The following is a 16,754-nucleotide window of genomic DNA, read 5'->3' as shown; positions in this document are numbered from 1 at the left end:
AATTGTTATTGCTCAAGTTAGTGTAATCATGCCGATAGAGTTCAACTAACATTAGTGATGTAAAGAGAACCATAAGGACGTCAGCTGTCGGCCGTTAAAATGGTTGGTTGTTGGTTCAATACTCATTGTGGCTCCGAGAGAAAAAGGAAGAAGACGGTGGAAGCATTGAGTAGACCACGTGCGCTTTCTGGCAAGACACAGAAATGTCTGTGTGAATCCTTAGACACAGAAAATGTCACCATGAGGTGGATTAATTAACTAAAAAAATTATTCCTTTTGTTTTCAGCGAAAAGATTTGATTTGTGACTTTTAACCTAAGAATTGTGAAGTAGCAGACAGCTGTTGTAATTCATTTGATGACAGCTTCCAGTATGCTTGATGGTGCAGCTGCCAGATACTATGAATACTATACCAGATTTGACAGTTAAGACAACATTTATGAAACTAAGACCATCACTGACCACCTACAAAGTTTGTTACATAAATCAGATAAATGCGGTTGTGAGAGTAGCGGCATTTAATTTTAATAGTACTCAGTACTAACTGTAAGAGCAGCTACATTTATTTCTTATATCTTATATTATTTAGAAATAGCTATATATAAGTTACATTTCTAATATTACTTAAAAATCAGACTAATATTATTTATTCATTCCTTGGAAATAATTTAATATTACTAACAAATAAAATTGATTGTATTTATTTATCATGTAACTCAGACTGTTTATCTGAAGTTTGTTGATCTCATTAGGCTCGACCAAGTCAAGTGAAAGCTGTGGTTAATAGCTAGTCCGACCGTCTGTGAGAAATAGCCACATGTGACTAAGTGTGTCCAATCAACAAAAAAAAAACTTTTCAGACTGACCCCTGACCCTCTCTTTCTGTGAGTATGCAGCGTCTGTCGCGGCTGTGCGCAATCCTCCTTTCCCCAACTCCAGCGCACACGCTGACACCTGGCGAAGGGAATGTGCACCTACTAGTGACATCTGCCCGGTTGTTGTAGCACCTGAGGAAGCTGCAAGGTGGGTTTTGAACTTTGGCAGTCGACATTTACACGTCAGGCATGCACCAGCCGGAGCGCGCGCGCATGAGAGAGGGATGGTAGGGTGTGTATATGTACATACAGAGAGAGCATGTCGAGAGTGTAAACACAAGTTCTAAACACACTTGCCCTTGTCGCCTTTCATGTACATTAATTGCTCGGCCTTCTGTCTCGTGCCTGACATCATGTCATCATGGGGCAGCCCGGATGTGAGTACGCGTGCTAATTAATATAAGCATGCAGAATAAATTGACAGCCTGTCGACAGACACAGACGTCTAACCCATCTCACACACAGGCAACAGAAAGCAAAGATATTTTGCCTTGATCATTTTATTTCAGAGGCACAGAACTGTTACTCACGAGAACAATAAATTGCTTGCAATAAATAAAAACACGACCAGAGTCAGTCACATCATGAACTTGTGATCGTATCCAGCAACAGGTAACCGTGCCCAGAACACCTGCTGACGATCGTGTCCAACGGCTAAATATTGTCAGTTATGAATACATTACAAAATATCCGCTGCCTTTGATCTTGTTTGTTATCATGGGAATTGAACGGTGGGTTATTTTGTTGTTATTGTAATTATTAGCGAGATAACCAGTGCCCCAAAGAAGACAGCAGATCATGGCGCACACACATTGTGTCTGATGTAGTTGTTTCATGGAAACGGGGAGGGGGTACTTATACCCTTAATACCCGAGAAATGTAGAAATCACAGAAGCAGAGCGAATAACTAAGAAATGAAACACGAATCTTGGCATGTTGCTGGTATAACAAGCATACTTGTCTCCAAAACAATCCAACACTTGGTAGCAAATTATTTTATGGGAACAGCTTTCATCTTCTGGGGTTTGAGATGCAAATCATCCGATTGCATTTTCTGATTCCTCAAGTAACACTGGTTTGCTTAGAGATGTCCTCCTATGGAGGTCCACAATCAGCTTTGTAGAGCACTAAACGTTCGCCTTCGACGTGTTGAGAAGATTCGTGTCTCTCGATGCGGTCGCAAATTTTCTCTCTGGTTTACCTGATGTGAAGCTGAACAGATTATTATTCAGAACAATGCTGCCTGCCTACCAACGCCTGCAGTGTGGTAGCTATCTTGACTACATCTGCATTCACCAGTATAAAACATCAAGGGCGCTCAGGACGATTTTTAGCTAAAAATCCCAAAGTTCTTCCTTCTCACCTTAGCCAAGTCCGACAGTTTGGAACTTTTGAAAAAATACATTGCACTCGCATGTGTACTAGGGTGCGTTGTACGCGGTGGTAGCTTCTAGCTAGAACTAAGACAAATGTAAGAGTACCATCTCCACATACCACAGCAAGAACCCCAAGTCCACCTGCTCACTAGCGCAACCACACCTGTAAATTATGTATCACAGTCTGTAAATCGTTGAACGTGCAACAGAAATCAAAGCCGAACGTTAGCTAGAGGTCGTTAACACTCTAAAACCAATCTCTCAAGGCCTGCAGATGAACACACGATCTAGATGGGATCACACTAAAACAAGCCTGCGAGTCTGCATGGGAACATGAGGTCACAACGAGCCCCAAGCGAAAAGTCTGTCCCCCAGAGTTCTAACCGATGTTGGACACCCCATCTACTCAACCATCTGATTTATTATCCCACCTTCTTCTGCATCCCCGAGACAAGAGCACGTGTGGGAGGAAGGAATTTGTTTCAAGCCGAGCCAGCAACTAAAGCTATATTATGGCCCTGTAAGCAGATGCCACATGCAGAGAAAGAACAGCATGCCCGAGACGAGAGCTGAACCCAGGACAGCCAACCTTCACTGTGTTGGTGACAGGCACTAACCGGGCTTCCCTCAACAGCACGTGCAGCCAGTCATGCATAGACCAAACCACTGAGGTAATTAAAATCATGTAACTTGGTTTGATAAGCCGTCTGCCAGAATCCCCCAGCTAAAACTTGCAGCATATAGTGGAATGGTAAAGCCTTCGGACTAACTGTGCAATAGCATTTACAAACTATATACTGTATATCGTCTGCATGCAAAGAGCGGGTTGTACACAAAATAATTTTCAAACGCTAAATGGATCAAACACTGACAATAAATTACTTTTAAATTAACACAAACTCTACTGATTGCAGTTTAAACAATTGTTTGACGGTGATGTGTACTTCAGACGACAGTGGAGGCATGACTTGACTTCAATCTGCTATACACACCTTCTCCTGTACACGGCTCTCTCACCTTCCCCTCCCACCCCAACTTCCTTCCAACCGTCAGTTTTACATTGCACAGATGTAGCTGTCCTCCTTTCAAATGGCAGCTATACCTTCCTTGCGTTCCGTAGACGTGACGAGTGACAAGGTGGGGACGAGCTCTGCTGCTTGGAGTAAACATTAAGTGCTACAAAAACGCGGAGACCGGCTTCTCCTTGTTGAACCAGTCCGTCCAGTCCACTGCCTCACTCATGAGTGAGTCTGTAATAGCTTTTACATTTTGTGATCTTTACAGACATGCAAAGAGCCTTGGGTGTACTGATACAAGACAAAAATCAAAGGCAGCGAGACACATGGTGATTGCAAGAGTCGCTCATGTAGGCATCAATGTGTATGGACAGGCAGGAGATACGGCACTGGCCACAAAGTTTATTTATTGCTGTAGAAAATGTGTTGGCTGCTCCAACAATGCTCGTGAATTCTTAGACACGAGTTCATAACAGGCAATAATGGTGTGGTGTATGAGGAAAGAACGAAGCAGCTTGCCTTGTACCCAATAGAAGGCAGCAACATATTATCACACTGTGCTAACTTTAGACAATGAACTACACAGTCTGTGAATAACTAAAGCTGCCTTCAATAGTGCTACTATTTTTTTTAATATGGTACTAATGGCTGATATTGGTACGTTCATAAGTTTATAAATTTACTCTCCAAACATCCACCAGTCCAATGAACAAATTGCAGACTAGGTGGAGGTCACTCTCATGAGACACACACATGCACAAAGCTCTCCCTCAAATGTTTTGGGAAGGTTCTATTTGTATTTCTTACCTGAGTTCAGTGTTTTAGATCTTTTTCATGACACTTCAAGTCTTGTTACCTAGGAATGATTACAATACATAGTTAATAGTTTGTTTTTTTTGTAGGTTTCACTGTTCACTGATGCCTCATGTGGTCACTTTGTGCATGAGAAACTTGAAAACACTTCTCAAAACTGTCCATTAGACACCATTATGTTCTGTATTTGTGGAAGCCGATGTTCTCTTAAATAAGTCTGAAACTGATTGTTGGAAGGGCAGCCATGACAGCACAATAAAATTACAAAATCTAATATACAAAATGTACACTTTCAAAAATTCAAAACTGTAAATATACATCAAAATATAGCCTTAATAATAACATTTTTAACAAAATATACTATTTTAAATACCTGTACTAATAAAATATGAGGCATTTAAATTTAATAAACAATTTTATTTTCAATTGTTGCATTCTAAAATTTTTGAAGTTTATCACAAGTCATACAGGTACACTACTTCCATTTCTGCTATCAAACATATAAATATATTTTGTAACAAAGCCAACTGATCCTCAAAACCAAACACATATGCACTTTACACAGTCTTGAATGACCAGACAGACATCCACACAAAATAAAAATAGTATCTCTGCAAAACCACTCTGAAGCAAAGAAGCATATATCAATCATTAAACATGAAGTACACAACATCAGTCCTCAGAAAACAAAGATGCAGAGATATTGCCTGAAACACTAAGCAGATAAAAGCTATGGGTAGATGGAGAGAAGTTCTCTGAGCTGCTTGTTAGGAAAAGGCTAGCATGTAAGCATAAAACACAGATGATGTGCGTAGCACAATTAACAGACAATACAAAATTTTGCAGCTCATGCAAACCCAAAGAGTTTGTAATGACTGTGAGGCTATGCTGCTTTTTATTATAAAAATTATTCTGACGATGGACAGAACACCACCACAATAAACAAGTAACAGTAATGGGAATAAGAACGTTTTAAGAGAGGTCAAGGATGTGAAGAAATAAAGCTAACCCTGTCTAATAATAAGGCCAAAGCAAATATCCATGCAGAGACATGATACCCTGTGTAGCAGTTAGATTAAGTGTATGAGTAAAGATAATTGTTCAAATGGATCTGCATCTGCAAATGGCTGCACATTCTGTAAGACACTTGAGCATCTTACATTTAGGTAAAATGTGATTTAAATAATACAACTAGGAGTGAAAAGGGAATCTTGTCTGAATGCTGATATTTTACATGCCTTTAAAATTCTTAAATACCAATGTAAAATTGTAATTTATACTTTTTAACAAACATCTTGTTACCTTCACTGACACAATGAGCTTAAAATATTTAAATTTAGAATCAAAGATGACTAGGTTCAGTTGAACCATTTAATACTATTTTAGCATGCTTCCTTGAAGGGAAGAGGAAAGAAATATTTCATTACGTTCTAAAACAAAGACAAAGGTGGGACAACCATTTCTTTTGCTATATATAGACATATACCAGAAGATGACTAGTCTAGGATTAATAGCATCATCTTAAATCCAGGTCATGTGCCTCTTGCATTGCTCTACAACTCACACTAATCAAATGCAGCAACAACAATTATAAAAAAACTAATACAAAATAAAGACGATCATTATAATTATCACATATAAGTATCACTAATGCTTTGTTGATAGCTCACAAAACAATTTCTTTATTCAGTTATACATTATTCAGTTGTCGCCTCTGGTACACACTGTCCATGCTGTTTTAATTTTTTTGCTGGCACCTGCCCTGATTATTTCTCTGAACTGCTCTTCCCTTACGTTCCAGCTCGACAACTCTGCTCCTCGTCTGATAATCATCTTCTTACTCTTCCTGTCACCAGAATAACAACATATGGCCACAGGAGTTTTAGTTATTGTGCAGCGAAACAGTAGAACTCTCTCCTTTTCCATAGCTGTTACCTACCCACTTTTGAATTCTTTAAACGTGCACTGAAAACGCATCTCTTCCGTAAACATTACTCCTAACAATCTTTCCCACAATGTCAGTCCTTTTTTACACCCTTCCTTCTGCAATATTATGTTGCTCTTGTTGTTATTTGGGTCCTCTTTCCGTTTTGATTTTATTCTTCATTAGTACTGTTGTTATTCTTTTTATAGATCATAGGTTATTTATTTTCCAGTCCCTTATATGCTGTCCATGTTTCGTTCCTGTTCTTTGGCGCAAAGAGCATACTCCTTAGGAGTGTGAGTATACGCTTTACAAATTTTGCATTTATTATTATTATACATGAACTGTGACCTTTATGATGTCCATGCCCATGAACTCACAGACAAACACTCAAGCCTTTCCTTTCTTAGAAGGAACAGATTCTCAATAGTGCATTACTAGTGAATATTCCATCCACTTAGCTTCCACAAGCGCAGTGCCAGTATGATTCTCTATTTCTGCTTGCTGAACTATACCATATTCTTCCATTCAAACTGTATCAGTACGGTACTTTCATATGCTGGTAGACACTAGGTAGAACTTCACAGTGGAAAGGGTACGTTTTGACACTATTATCTGAGACTGGCTTCTGTAAGAAAGTGGTGCACACACACACACACACAAAAAAAAAGGTATTTCTTGAACCATCATCAGATCTTCATTTCTCATCAAAGAAATTTCGCCACCTTGTGATCATAATCAGACATTTGTTTCTCGTCTAGGAAACCTCAAGCCACTCTGTGACCGTGGAGTACTAAATTTTGACTTTCTGGCCAGTAGCTGGGACTGCAGGCGGTGGATTTCACTTTCCCTCTCCTGCACAGAGGTTTGGTTTTTAAAAAAGGTATGTTAAAAGCATATTTCATACTGAACAAAATAAAAACATTAAACAATCATTGTTTTATACATATCCACCAACATCTTTTTCTTAAAACTATAGCGACACATGTAAACTAAATGTAAAAAAATGAAACATACTCCCAATATCTTCTATTTGTCCCTGTATTCAAATCCTACACACCCTCATATCCAGTTCCTGCTTAGATTAGTACCCAGTCTCTGCATACCCTCTTATCCAGTTCTTGTATACCCTCATATACAATTCCTTGTACTCGGGTCTTAGACATGCCTATGTCCACCTGATTACTTACCTTTATATCAAACTGCAGCAGTTGTAAACTATTTCTCAGCTCATGTCTAACCTCAGACAGAAGGGAGTTTCGCAGCTACACAATATTAAAAAATATGTATAACAGAATTTGCCATTAAAATTGTATGAAAAAACAAGCAAATATTAACACATGGACTGGCATAATCTGGTGTAATCTCATCTACCCATTGCAGCTATATCTTCTGTTTCTATAAGGTTGCTATTAGAAATTTAACTAGATATCACTAGAAGCTCTTTAGGCTATACACACTGGCACCAAGGAATGAATGTAATTCCATGAAAACTTCGATCACTATTTTCCAGACAAAAATTTGCATGTAATATGTTAACAGTTTTCAACAATGATAACTGCAAATATTAGGACAGTTTCTTCTATTGGTAGGATATTTACTGCTGCTTATCTCTAGGATAATGGTGGTAGATGCCACACTAAAAAGACAAACCTCCTGATATGGTGCAGCTGGAAAATGGGGACTGAGTAAAGACTGGTATGACAAGGAGGAAGAGAAGCCTCCCTTCATGAAGGGTGGATGAACCATGTCAGCCCAGCTGCTGGCATGTCTGTTCTGAAACAAACTTCCATAACTCTGCTCCTCTGCTAGTCGTTGCATGTCCTCTTCTTCCTCTTCCCTAGTGCAAGATGTCTGGATTTGAAACATCTGTTCTTTGAGGAGATCCATCAACTGAAACAAAATACCATAACAGTCTAAAGATAATAAACTCTCTACATAATCTTCACCAGACCGACTAAGTGAGTGTTTTTGCGTGTGCATGTGGAGATCATGGGAAAGATAAGAAAAATCCTGACAATATGTTACTGTGTAATGTTTCTAAAGTTTTGAGGAAAAGCTATGGTTTATTATTTATGGTTTTGTCACAATCGCAACATGTAAACCAAATCAAAACAAAAGGCTTTAATGGGCCCACTGATTTTTTTCTTTTAAACATCACCCCTCCCCTCAAGAACATCTGTTTTTTCTCATCACTTTGCCTTAGAAAGCTATCACCATACATGAAGTTAAAGCCTGAACAAAAACTAACCCTGTGCAAAACATCGATGTGTGCAAGAAAACTAAAACTGTCATTGCCATTGCTGACTGCTTTCATTCTGGCTGACAACAGATGTTCTGTTTCTGTCACTTGCTGTCGAACCTCTCCCCACAAGCACTGGACCTCCTCCACATCTTCCCTGTTGACAATCAGTAACACCCCCTTGTACTCATGTGTGACAGCACGCTACTGCTTCGTGTTTAAATTTTTTAGATTTAAAATTAATCTAAAGATTTTTCATTGAAAAAAATAAGAGTAAGCACTTCTATTGTGCACTTCCTGCTTAGTAGCAAGATCAACACACTAAATAAAGAGCAGCATGAAAAACAAAGACAGCAGTTCAGAAAGAAAAGAGGGAGAGAGAAGGAAGGAAAGTGTTAAAGGAAGACCAACAGTTACTAGTCGTTTTCTCCAAAGAGGAAAAAAGGCTTTCAACATACACCATGAAACATTGTCTTTCTTCTACATTCTAATTATGCCTCAAAAGTATGTTGTGCACATGGTACTTAAAAACTGTTTATTGCAATGCTTTTATTTCCAAGTTAAGTTTAGGCATCTTGTCATTCAGCTGTTTGACACATACTTTCTTGTTGCTTGTGGTGTGTGCAATTCAGTTATGTACCGTACCTATCTGCTTGACTCATTTCATCATAAGCCATCTGGTACTTGACCATCAGGGAAGTCTCCATAATGCTGAGTTCTGTCTTAAATTTTTGCACAGCATACTGTGCCAGTCGAGTTTCTTCTTGCAGTCGCTGCAATCACAGCATGGCATAAAATAAACACCCGATCCAGCTGGACTATGAGTTAATGAACTGAAAGCCTGTCAAGTTGCATGAGGAAAACAATAAGCACAAATCTGGAGTTTTTTGTAGGGAAATTACAAGCATATAAAGTTTAGGAGGTAAGTTAATCACCATATTAGAATATAAAGTGAACTGATAACAGAAAAGCTTTATAGATGATGCATGGCTGAACCTCAGGAACTGCATTAAAACTTCCTGTTCCAACAGGATAAAATGCTGCAAATGCTGGTCTATTAGGTAAAATAAAAAGATATTTAGTCCACAGAATGAAATGCATACAGTTGTACCCAAGTAAATAGCATGCATAATGACATGCATGTGTCTTAAGCACTCTAATGAAAGAAGAAAAGTCAGCAGATTTTATGCTGTGCTGCTATGGGTTGGTGCTATGACTTGTAAAGATGAATAAAAGTAAATAAATCACACTCCCTTGTGGCATACATGTGGATATGGCAACTGTGTCAGAATAGGTACTGTTGATTTGTTGATAAAAAGTAAATCTCTTTCTTTAAAATATACCAGACAAATTAGGGGAGTCAAAAGGGACATAAAATTTAGCAGATTCTAGAGAATGGAAGAGGTCTGACAGAGATGTCTTGAGTTTGTGGTGGAATGTGAAATAGTCCTCCTGCCAATAGTGTTAAGGAATTATTAATGATGATGATGATTCACCTTTTTCTTGACTAAATTTGGCCAGTCTCTCATATGTCTCTTGGGCTTATAGTGGACAAAACAGGTTTTTCTTCCCTGAAACAAGATAGGACAACAAGGAAGACAATAAGTGAATGAGATTTACATCACAAACTGTTAAACTCTATTTACAATATTTACAAAAAGTTTCAATCTAGATTTTTTTCTGCTAATGTGTTTTACACATGCACAAAAGAATTTTTTTTCATAGATTACAATTTTCTGGTCTATAAGGAAGGACTGTTAAACTCTATTTACAATATTTACAAAAAGGCAGAAAAAAATTCTAAAATATTATTTGAATTTTACCTAATACATCTAAGCAGGACCCAGCACAAAGTCATTACTTTCAAATAATAAAGATAGCCTTGAATGTTTTTATTCACCCAAGCAACACAAAGAAGGTGCGGTTTTCTGATATATGCCATGTAGCTATCTTTCACTCAGTTATCAGGCCTGATACAAGACAGACTGCATTAATCTAGATTCTAGAAGTGATGATGATCATATGCTTTGAGTTCTGACTTTCCCTCTATCAACAAGACTGTTCAGCCCAAGTCTTAGCATCAGAGTCCTAACTTAATGTGGCATGGTAGGATGCTAGTTCAGACATGAGTTTTCTGTCCTTTAAGGATCTCAGAAAAATGTTATCAGTTTGCCAAGATATAAGAAAGTAGATTTAGTTTTCTGTTAGCTCAAAAATCTTGTTTCTTAAAAAAGGATCTGTTACCATTTGCAAAGACACAGATAGTTCCCTGATCTTTATTTTCTGGGGACCAGCACTTGTGTGAGGGGAGAGAGGGCAGTTCCTGACTCCTGACTCCTCTCCCTCACTGCCTTTCCTGTCCCAGTTCTCAATGGGTGAGGTATCCATCCAACAGTTGGGTCAAACGGGGGTCTCCATTTCACACCAAACTACACCAATATGAAACCAGCTACTTCGCACACATCTGGCTTGTCCCCAATAGTTGAACTCTTCAGCTATTTGCTTCCCACTATATGCTTTACTAACAACAGCTGTGGTTATGTTTCGCATAAACAAATGGGGAGAAGTCACCTATGATGGTGATTCTTTCAAAATGGAGCAAAAAGGTAAATTCTAGAGGCGACTTTTACTCTCATGTTCAAGAAATTACAGTACCTTAGGAAACAAAATTCTCATTCTTCAGCTTCTCTCCCTCATTCAAATCAAGCTTAAGTATAGTATTCAAGGATGTTTGAATGTGACAACACTGTTTTTAAACCTATATAAAATTATAAATCAACAAGCAAAGAAATTTAAAAAGAAACATCTTTGTTAGTTAAAAACAGAATGCGGATTTTTTTATTACAAAGTTCCTGAATTATCGTGACACCATTGTGGTAAACAGAGAGAAGGGGCTGGTGTGTTCAGAAATGACCAGGGAAAAAAGAATGTTTTGGTCAAGATCACTGACAGTCATAAATGTCTCACTTTTCTACCCTGTATCTACTTTCTCTTTCCACACACTTAGCCTAGAATGCCCAGATTGTGACTATAATGGTCATGTGACCTTTAGTAACCATGGAGTAGCACAGTAAACAGTTCTGGTCCAATAAGCTAAATGCAGTCTTTTACGGAATGTTACCAGAAGAATATGTAGCTCTGTAACATGAAATTTCTCTAAAATCCTGTGTGACCTTTACATCCAAGCATCTCAACCAAGGAACTTTGTGAAAAAGAATTTTAAAAATGCATATATCAGTTGAAAACATCAGCATCTATGCCGATTAAAATGAACTGATAATTTTACCTTTTCTTATCTTATTCTATATTAACCAAAATATTTCCCATTATGATGCCACACTCACCTTGAAGCTAGTGGGTTGATTGATGAGCTTCATCAGTTTCTGGCAGTCTAGCACATCGGAGCCCACACCACTAGTTATACTCTCATTGGTGGATGCACAGGAATAAACACTACTTGGCCCTAGTGATGCAGCTGACCCACCATCCACCTCATCTCCTTCTGAGAAGCAGTGTCTTTGTTGTCTTTTCTCCTTGCTGTAAACTGTATGCCTCAATGGCTCAGATGGGTCACTTGTGTGCCACCATGAAGCACGTACAGACTCCTCAAACTCATCTTCTCTGCCATGGATATCATCAACAGCTTCTAGATTATCTCCTGATGATTGTAAGACAGATGGAGGGAGCACTGATGCTGCAGCAGCATGATGAGGTGTGTTCAGCTGTTCACCTCTGTGTGCATTTGCCAAAGTCAATTCTGTGAACAAAGAGCTTTCATTTTTCACCTGATGACCTGACTTTTTTAGAACACCAGCCACTGCTATATTTACTGGCTTGTCATTGCTAGGAACCACCACAGAGACCCTGGTTTTGCCAAGAACAAAAGCTTTGCTGCCAGATAACCGCTTTTCAGTCTGTGTAGAGGAGTTGTCTGCTCGCCTTTGTAGAGGGACATAACACCAAGATATGTAGCGGGCACCATCCTTTGCTTGATGTTGCTTGAATGATGCACCATCTGATGTCTGTAGAGGCTCTACATTTTCTTTACCTTCCTAAAGCAAAATTGTTACAGAAAATCTGTTGGTAAGATTTTTAACTATTTTTAAAACTGCATATGTTAATAAACTACCTAAGATTAGGTAAAATGTGATTTAAATAATACAACTAGGAGTGAAAAGGGAATCTTGTCTGAATGCTGATATTTTACATGCCTTTAAAATTCTTAAATACCAATGTAAAATTGTAATTTATACTTTTTAACAAACATCTTGTTACCTTCACTGACACAATGAGCTTAAAATATTTAAATTTAGAATCAAAGATGACTAGGTTCAGTTGAACCATTTAATACTATTTTAGCATGCTTCCTTGAGGGAAGAGGAAAGAAATATTTCATTACGTTCTAAAAACAAAGACAAAGGTGGGACAACCATTTCTTTTGCTATATATAGACATATACAGAAGATGACTAGTCTAGGATTAATAGCATCATCTTAAATCCAGGTCATGTGCCTCTTGCATTGCTCTACAACTCACACTAATCAAATGCAGCAACAACAATTATAAAAAAACTAATACAAAATAAAGACGATCATTATAATTATCACATATAAGTATCACTAATGCTTTGTTGATAGCTCACAAAACAATTTCTTTATTCAGTTATACATTATTCAGTTGTTAATATTACTAACAAATAAAATTGATTGTATTTATTTATCATGTAACTCAGACTGTTTATCTGAAGTTTGTTGATCTCATTAGGCTCGACCAAGTCAAGTGAAATAATTAAATAATTAAATAGACAAAAAATAGTTTCGAATGGCAGTCACCACTATACATAACCTTTGTAGATTTTGAGAAGGCCTTTGACTCCGTAGACAGGGAAACCATCTGGGAACTAATGCGGCACTATGGATTTCCACCAAAGTTCATTGCCACATCATCCAGCAGTTGTATGAGAACTCGACAGCCGGGTGATACACAAGGAAACTGTCTGACCCTTCGCAGTGAGGACTGGAGGTGAGGCAAGGTTGTCTGCTCTCACCAACAATATTCCTGATCGTCATAGACTGGATCATGAGGAGAACAACCTCTAACAGCAACACGGGCGTTCAGTGGACCTTCGCCAGACAGCTCGAGGATCTTGACTATGCGGATGACATCAGCCTGTTGTCCCACAATCAACAACGCCAGACAAAGCTCACTCGGCTTGCAGAAGAAGCAGCAATGACTGGCCTGACCATCAACATCAAGAAGACGGAGGTAATGCGGATCAACACAAAGCAAGAAGCCCCACTCCAACTACATGGAGAATGTATTACAGAGTCTGACCGTTTCACCTACCTTGGCAGCATAGTCAGCAGCAAAGACGGAGGTACAGATGACGATGTCAGAAGCCGAATAAACAAAGCCAGGCTTACATTCCACACCCTAAGACCTATCTGGAACTCCAAGGCTTTGTCTCTACACACCAAGATCCGCATCTATAATACCAATGTCAAGTCAGTCCTTCTGTATGGATCTGAGACATGGCGGGTGACAAAATGCCATCACCAACAAGATACAGACATTTATCAACAACTGTCTGCGCCGCATCTTTAACATCCGATGGCCTGAGAAGATCTCCAATGCGGACCTGTGGAGAGAGCCAACCAAAACCCTGCCAGCCTAGACATCAAGAAGCGGAAGTGGGGCTGGATTGGCCCACACCCTACGAAAGCCAGTCGACAATTTAACGCGACAGGCTCTGGGCTGGAACCCACAGGGGAGGCGTAAGGTTGGGAGACCAGACAGACGTGGAGGAGATCAGTCCACAGAGAGGCAGAGACACTGGCATGACATGGTGCCAGCTGGAAAGGGCCCAGGACAGGGTCCGATGGCGGCGTGTGGTTGCGGCCCTATGCTCCACTGGGGGCGTATAGGAAAGAAGAAGAAGAAGATTATCTAATCATACATATATCCTTCATATACCCCAATTAAGTGTGCTGAATAACGGGTATCATAAAAGTAAAAAAATATCCTTTCCCTCTAAAATCCTCAAAGAAATCATACAACACACACCATTAGCGGAAATTTTGGCAGCGTGGGCAAGTCATGCGGTGAATGCTCAACGACCATGTTGTTCACCAGAGTACAGGTGCTTTTCTGAGTAGTGCTGCTCTCACAGCTGCTACCAAGATGGCTAACCTGTCACACAACATCACAAAGTTACCTACACTTACCATAGCAACATAAACAGGTGACTTACATTTACAACTACAACAACAAAACATAGTCATCTACCCTGAAAATTCTTATGTCTTAATAGGCTACTTTCATTTCACCATATATACCAGGGTAAGGCTACAATGAACAAGTGCTATCTCTAAGCATTCCAGATTTCATTTTTAAAAACTGTTCAGAACCCTTTTCTATTAATGTTGACATTTAACTAAAAATGATTGATAGACTGAATTCCTGCGACTTTATATCTGGCTGTATATGACACCAGGATGATCATGAACAAATTTGTTTTGTAACTGTCTCAAAACTTTCAATTTTTATCATTAACTCTGTCATTGTCACCAACATTAAGTTTCAGTGTGCTCGTTATTAACCTCTAAGTAATGCACTAAGATTTTTCTCTACCGTGATCTTGATAGGGCCAAAAAATGCATAAGCCAGTAACACCTTTATGATGGATTACTTGAACAATATAAGGTCCAAGTACTAAGCAAGAAGATCAGTATTCTTAACAAACACTTAAGCTAATGACTGAAGAATAGCTAGTGAAGTACCATAAAAGGAGTAAATTTACCCTTTGAGAAAGTGTGTCTTGAGTGGTGCACTCTCCAATGACTTCAGCATCCCCAAAACCACTACTGTCTGAATGAATGCTATTCATTCTTGGCAGCTCATCTGACATGAAAAGGGATACATTTACCACATAGTTTTAATCATCAAACATGGGACCTGCATAAAAACACAAGTACTGATAATCAGACTAATATCAAGGCAGGTGTAAGCGTTCTGTCCAAGTTAGAATCCTTGCACACTACTATATCATATCAACACATGCTATAGATGTATGCTTTTGTGTGGGTGCACTTTGTTATTCAAGCTGATGCAAATGATTATTATTTTAACAAACATTATTGTGTACTAAGCTAACATGTCTATCCATCTGGGTGAGATAACAATATTTTTAATTCTGTTCCTTAAAAAGACTTTAAAAAGTTTATAAAAATGAAATATGATCTCCAGGCTGACAAAGCTGCTTCAATCACAGTCTTGCACTTACCATCAAGGTGCTGCTTAGCAGCACGGAGCTGCTGTAGTCTTCCTATCTAAAACAAAAAACAGGCAATCGTGCACATGAATACTACCTAAAAGTAAGACAAAATTCCACAAAGCTGCATTTATGAAAGATTTCAAGATTTCACTACACACATAAATTTGTACACATACATTCAAGGAGAATATATACATACATACACATGTGCATACTTTTAACGGTACACAAAAAATGCATCCTAGGAATCTAAACATAGGACCTGTCTGTGAATTTGGACACATAGTTTCTTATCTATTGCAGCTTGAAAAGCTGTAGAAACAAGAGCCATGGCTGATGACATCCTAAGATAAAAGCATCACTTATTTTAGTCAGCAAATCAACAAGGCTGACACTACACATTATCTGTTCACTTCAGATTTGAGCTAATGAAGTAATGATGCTGTGGCACTGGGCTCTGATAATGGCATCATGCAAGTGCTAATGTTCCAATTTGTTTTAGGACTACCTTATAAAAGCACAGGAAATAAGACATCTGTGAGAATCACAAAAATTAACGAAAACTTAAAATGTTATGGCCAAATTATACATACAAAACAGACTCACTTGTATTGGAAGAGTGTCTGGAAGATTGTCATTCTCATCCAATTCAGCATTCAGGACAGAGTCTTTTCTGTGATATAGTATGGGACCCTGTTCAAGGTCTGCAAATCCTGACATTCCTGACACACTATGCACATATCCAGTCGGTCATCCACTGTTTCTAGAGATGAAAGAGGTCGTGGGCTTTCTGAACCTGAGTTGGACTGATGATCAACCAGCGTGTAGTCAGAGCCTGAATCTGACAGTCTGTCCACTGCTATGTTGACAATACTGAGGAAATTTATACCTTCAGGTGTGGGTGGTTTTACTGAACACTCAGAAGGACTCCTTTCTTGAGATACAACAATACTCACACTGTTACTAACACCATGCTGTGTGACCACCATGTCATCAACATCAGTGTCCATGTCTGTCTCATTCAGCTCTCGCTGAAACTGCTCAACACCAGCCTGTGTTTGTATGGCGGACTTCTCCACAGTTGTCTGCCTAGAACTAGGAGGTGACACAAAGTAATTGTCATCATTGCTTAAGTCAGCCATCAACTTTTCTGTCACCTTTTTCCTATAATTTGTGATCTGAGTATTGGACTGGCTTTGCTCTGGGAAGTAAAGATCCTCAATGTTAGGTACAGGT

General features: G+C 38.8%; 1 protein-coding gene across 1 annotated transcript; it reads right to left on the bottom strand.

The window, feature by feature from the left end:
- Positions 1 to 4,041: 4,041 nt before the first annotated feature.
- Positions 4,042 to 16,267, bottom strand: LOC112571049. Its single transcript, XM_025249845.1, has 11 exons — positions 16,125 to 16,267; positions 15,528 to 15,573; positions 15,045 to 15,145; positions 14,309 to 14,434; positions 11,590 to 12,297; positions 9,742 to 9,816; positions 8,891 to 9,018; positions 8,255 to 8,402; positions 7,657 to 7,896; positions 7,194 to 7,268; positions 4,042 to 6,858 (listed from the first exon to the last, which is right to left on the bottom strand). The coding sequence occupies exons 1-11, from the start codon at positions 16,236 to 16,238 to the stop codon at positions 6,742 to 6,744; spliced, it is 1,878 nt and encodes a 625-aa protein (XP_025105630.1). The 5' UTR covers positions 16,239 to 16,267; the 3' UTR covers positions 4,042 to 6,741.
- Positions 16,268 to 16,754: the final 487 nt, after the last annotated feature.

Source organism: Pomacea canaliculata, linkage group LG1 (assembly GCF_003073045.1).
Source record: "Pomacea canaliculata isolate SZHN2017 linkage group LG1, ASM307304v1, whole genome shotgun sequence".
In the NCBI taxonomy this organism is placed as follows: Eukaryota; Metazoa; Mollusca; class Gastropoda; order Architaenioglossa; family Ampullariidae; genus Pomacea; species Pomacea canaliculata.
Note: the sequence above shows the minus strand (reverse complement) of the source record. Positions and strands in the feature narration are given on the sequence as shown.

Coding starts and splice junctions, on each gene's coding strand:
- LOC112571049 (XM_025249845.1), bottom strand. CDS start 16,238: ATGTCAGGATTTGCAGACCTTGAACAGGGTCCCATACTATATCACAGA. Junction 7,897..8,254: donor ACATCGATGTTTTGCACAGG/GTTAGTTTTTGT, acceptor ATTTTGTTTCAG/TTGATGGATCTCCTCAAAGA. Junction 7,269..7,656: donor CAGCTGCACCATATCAGGAG/GTTTGTCTTTTT, acceptor AATATTGTGTAG/CTGCGAAACTCCCTTCTGTC.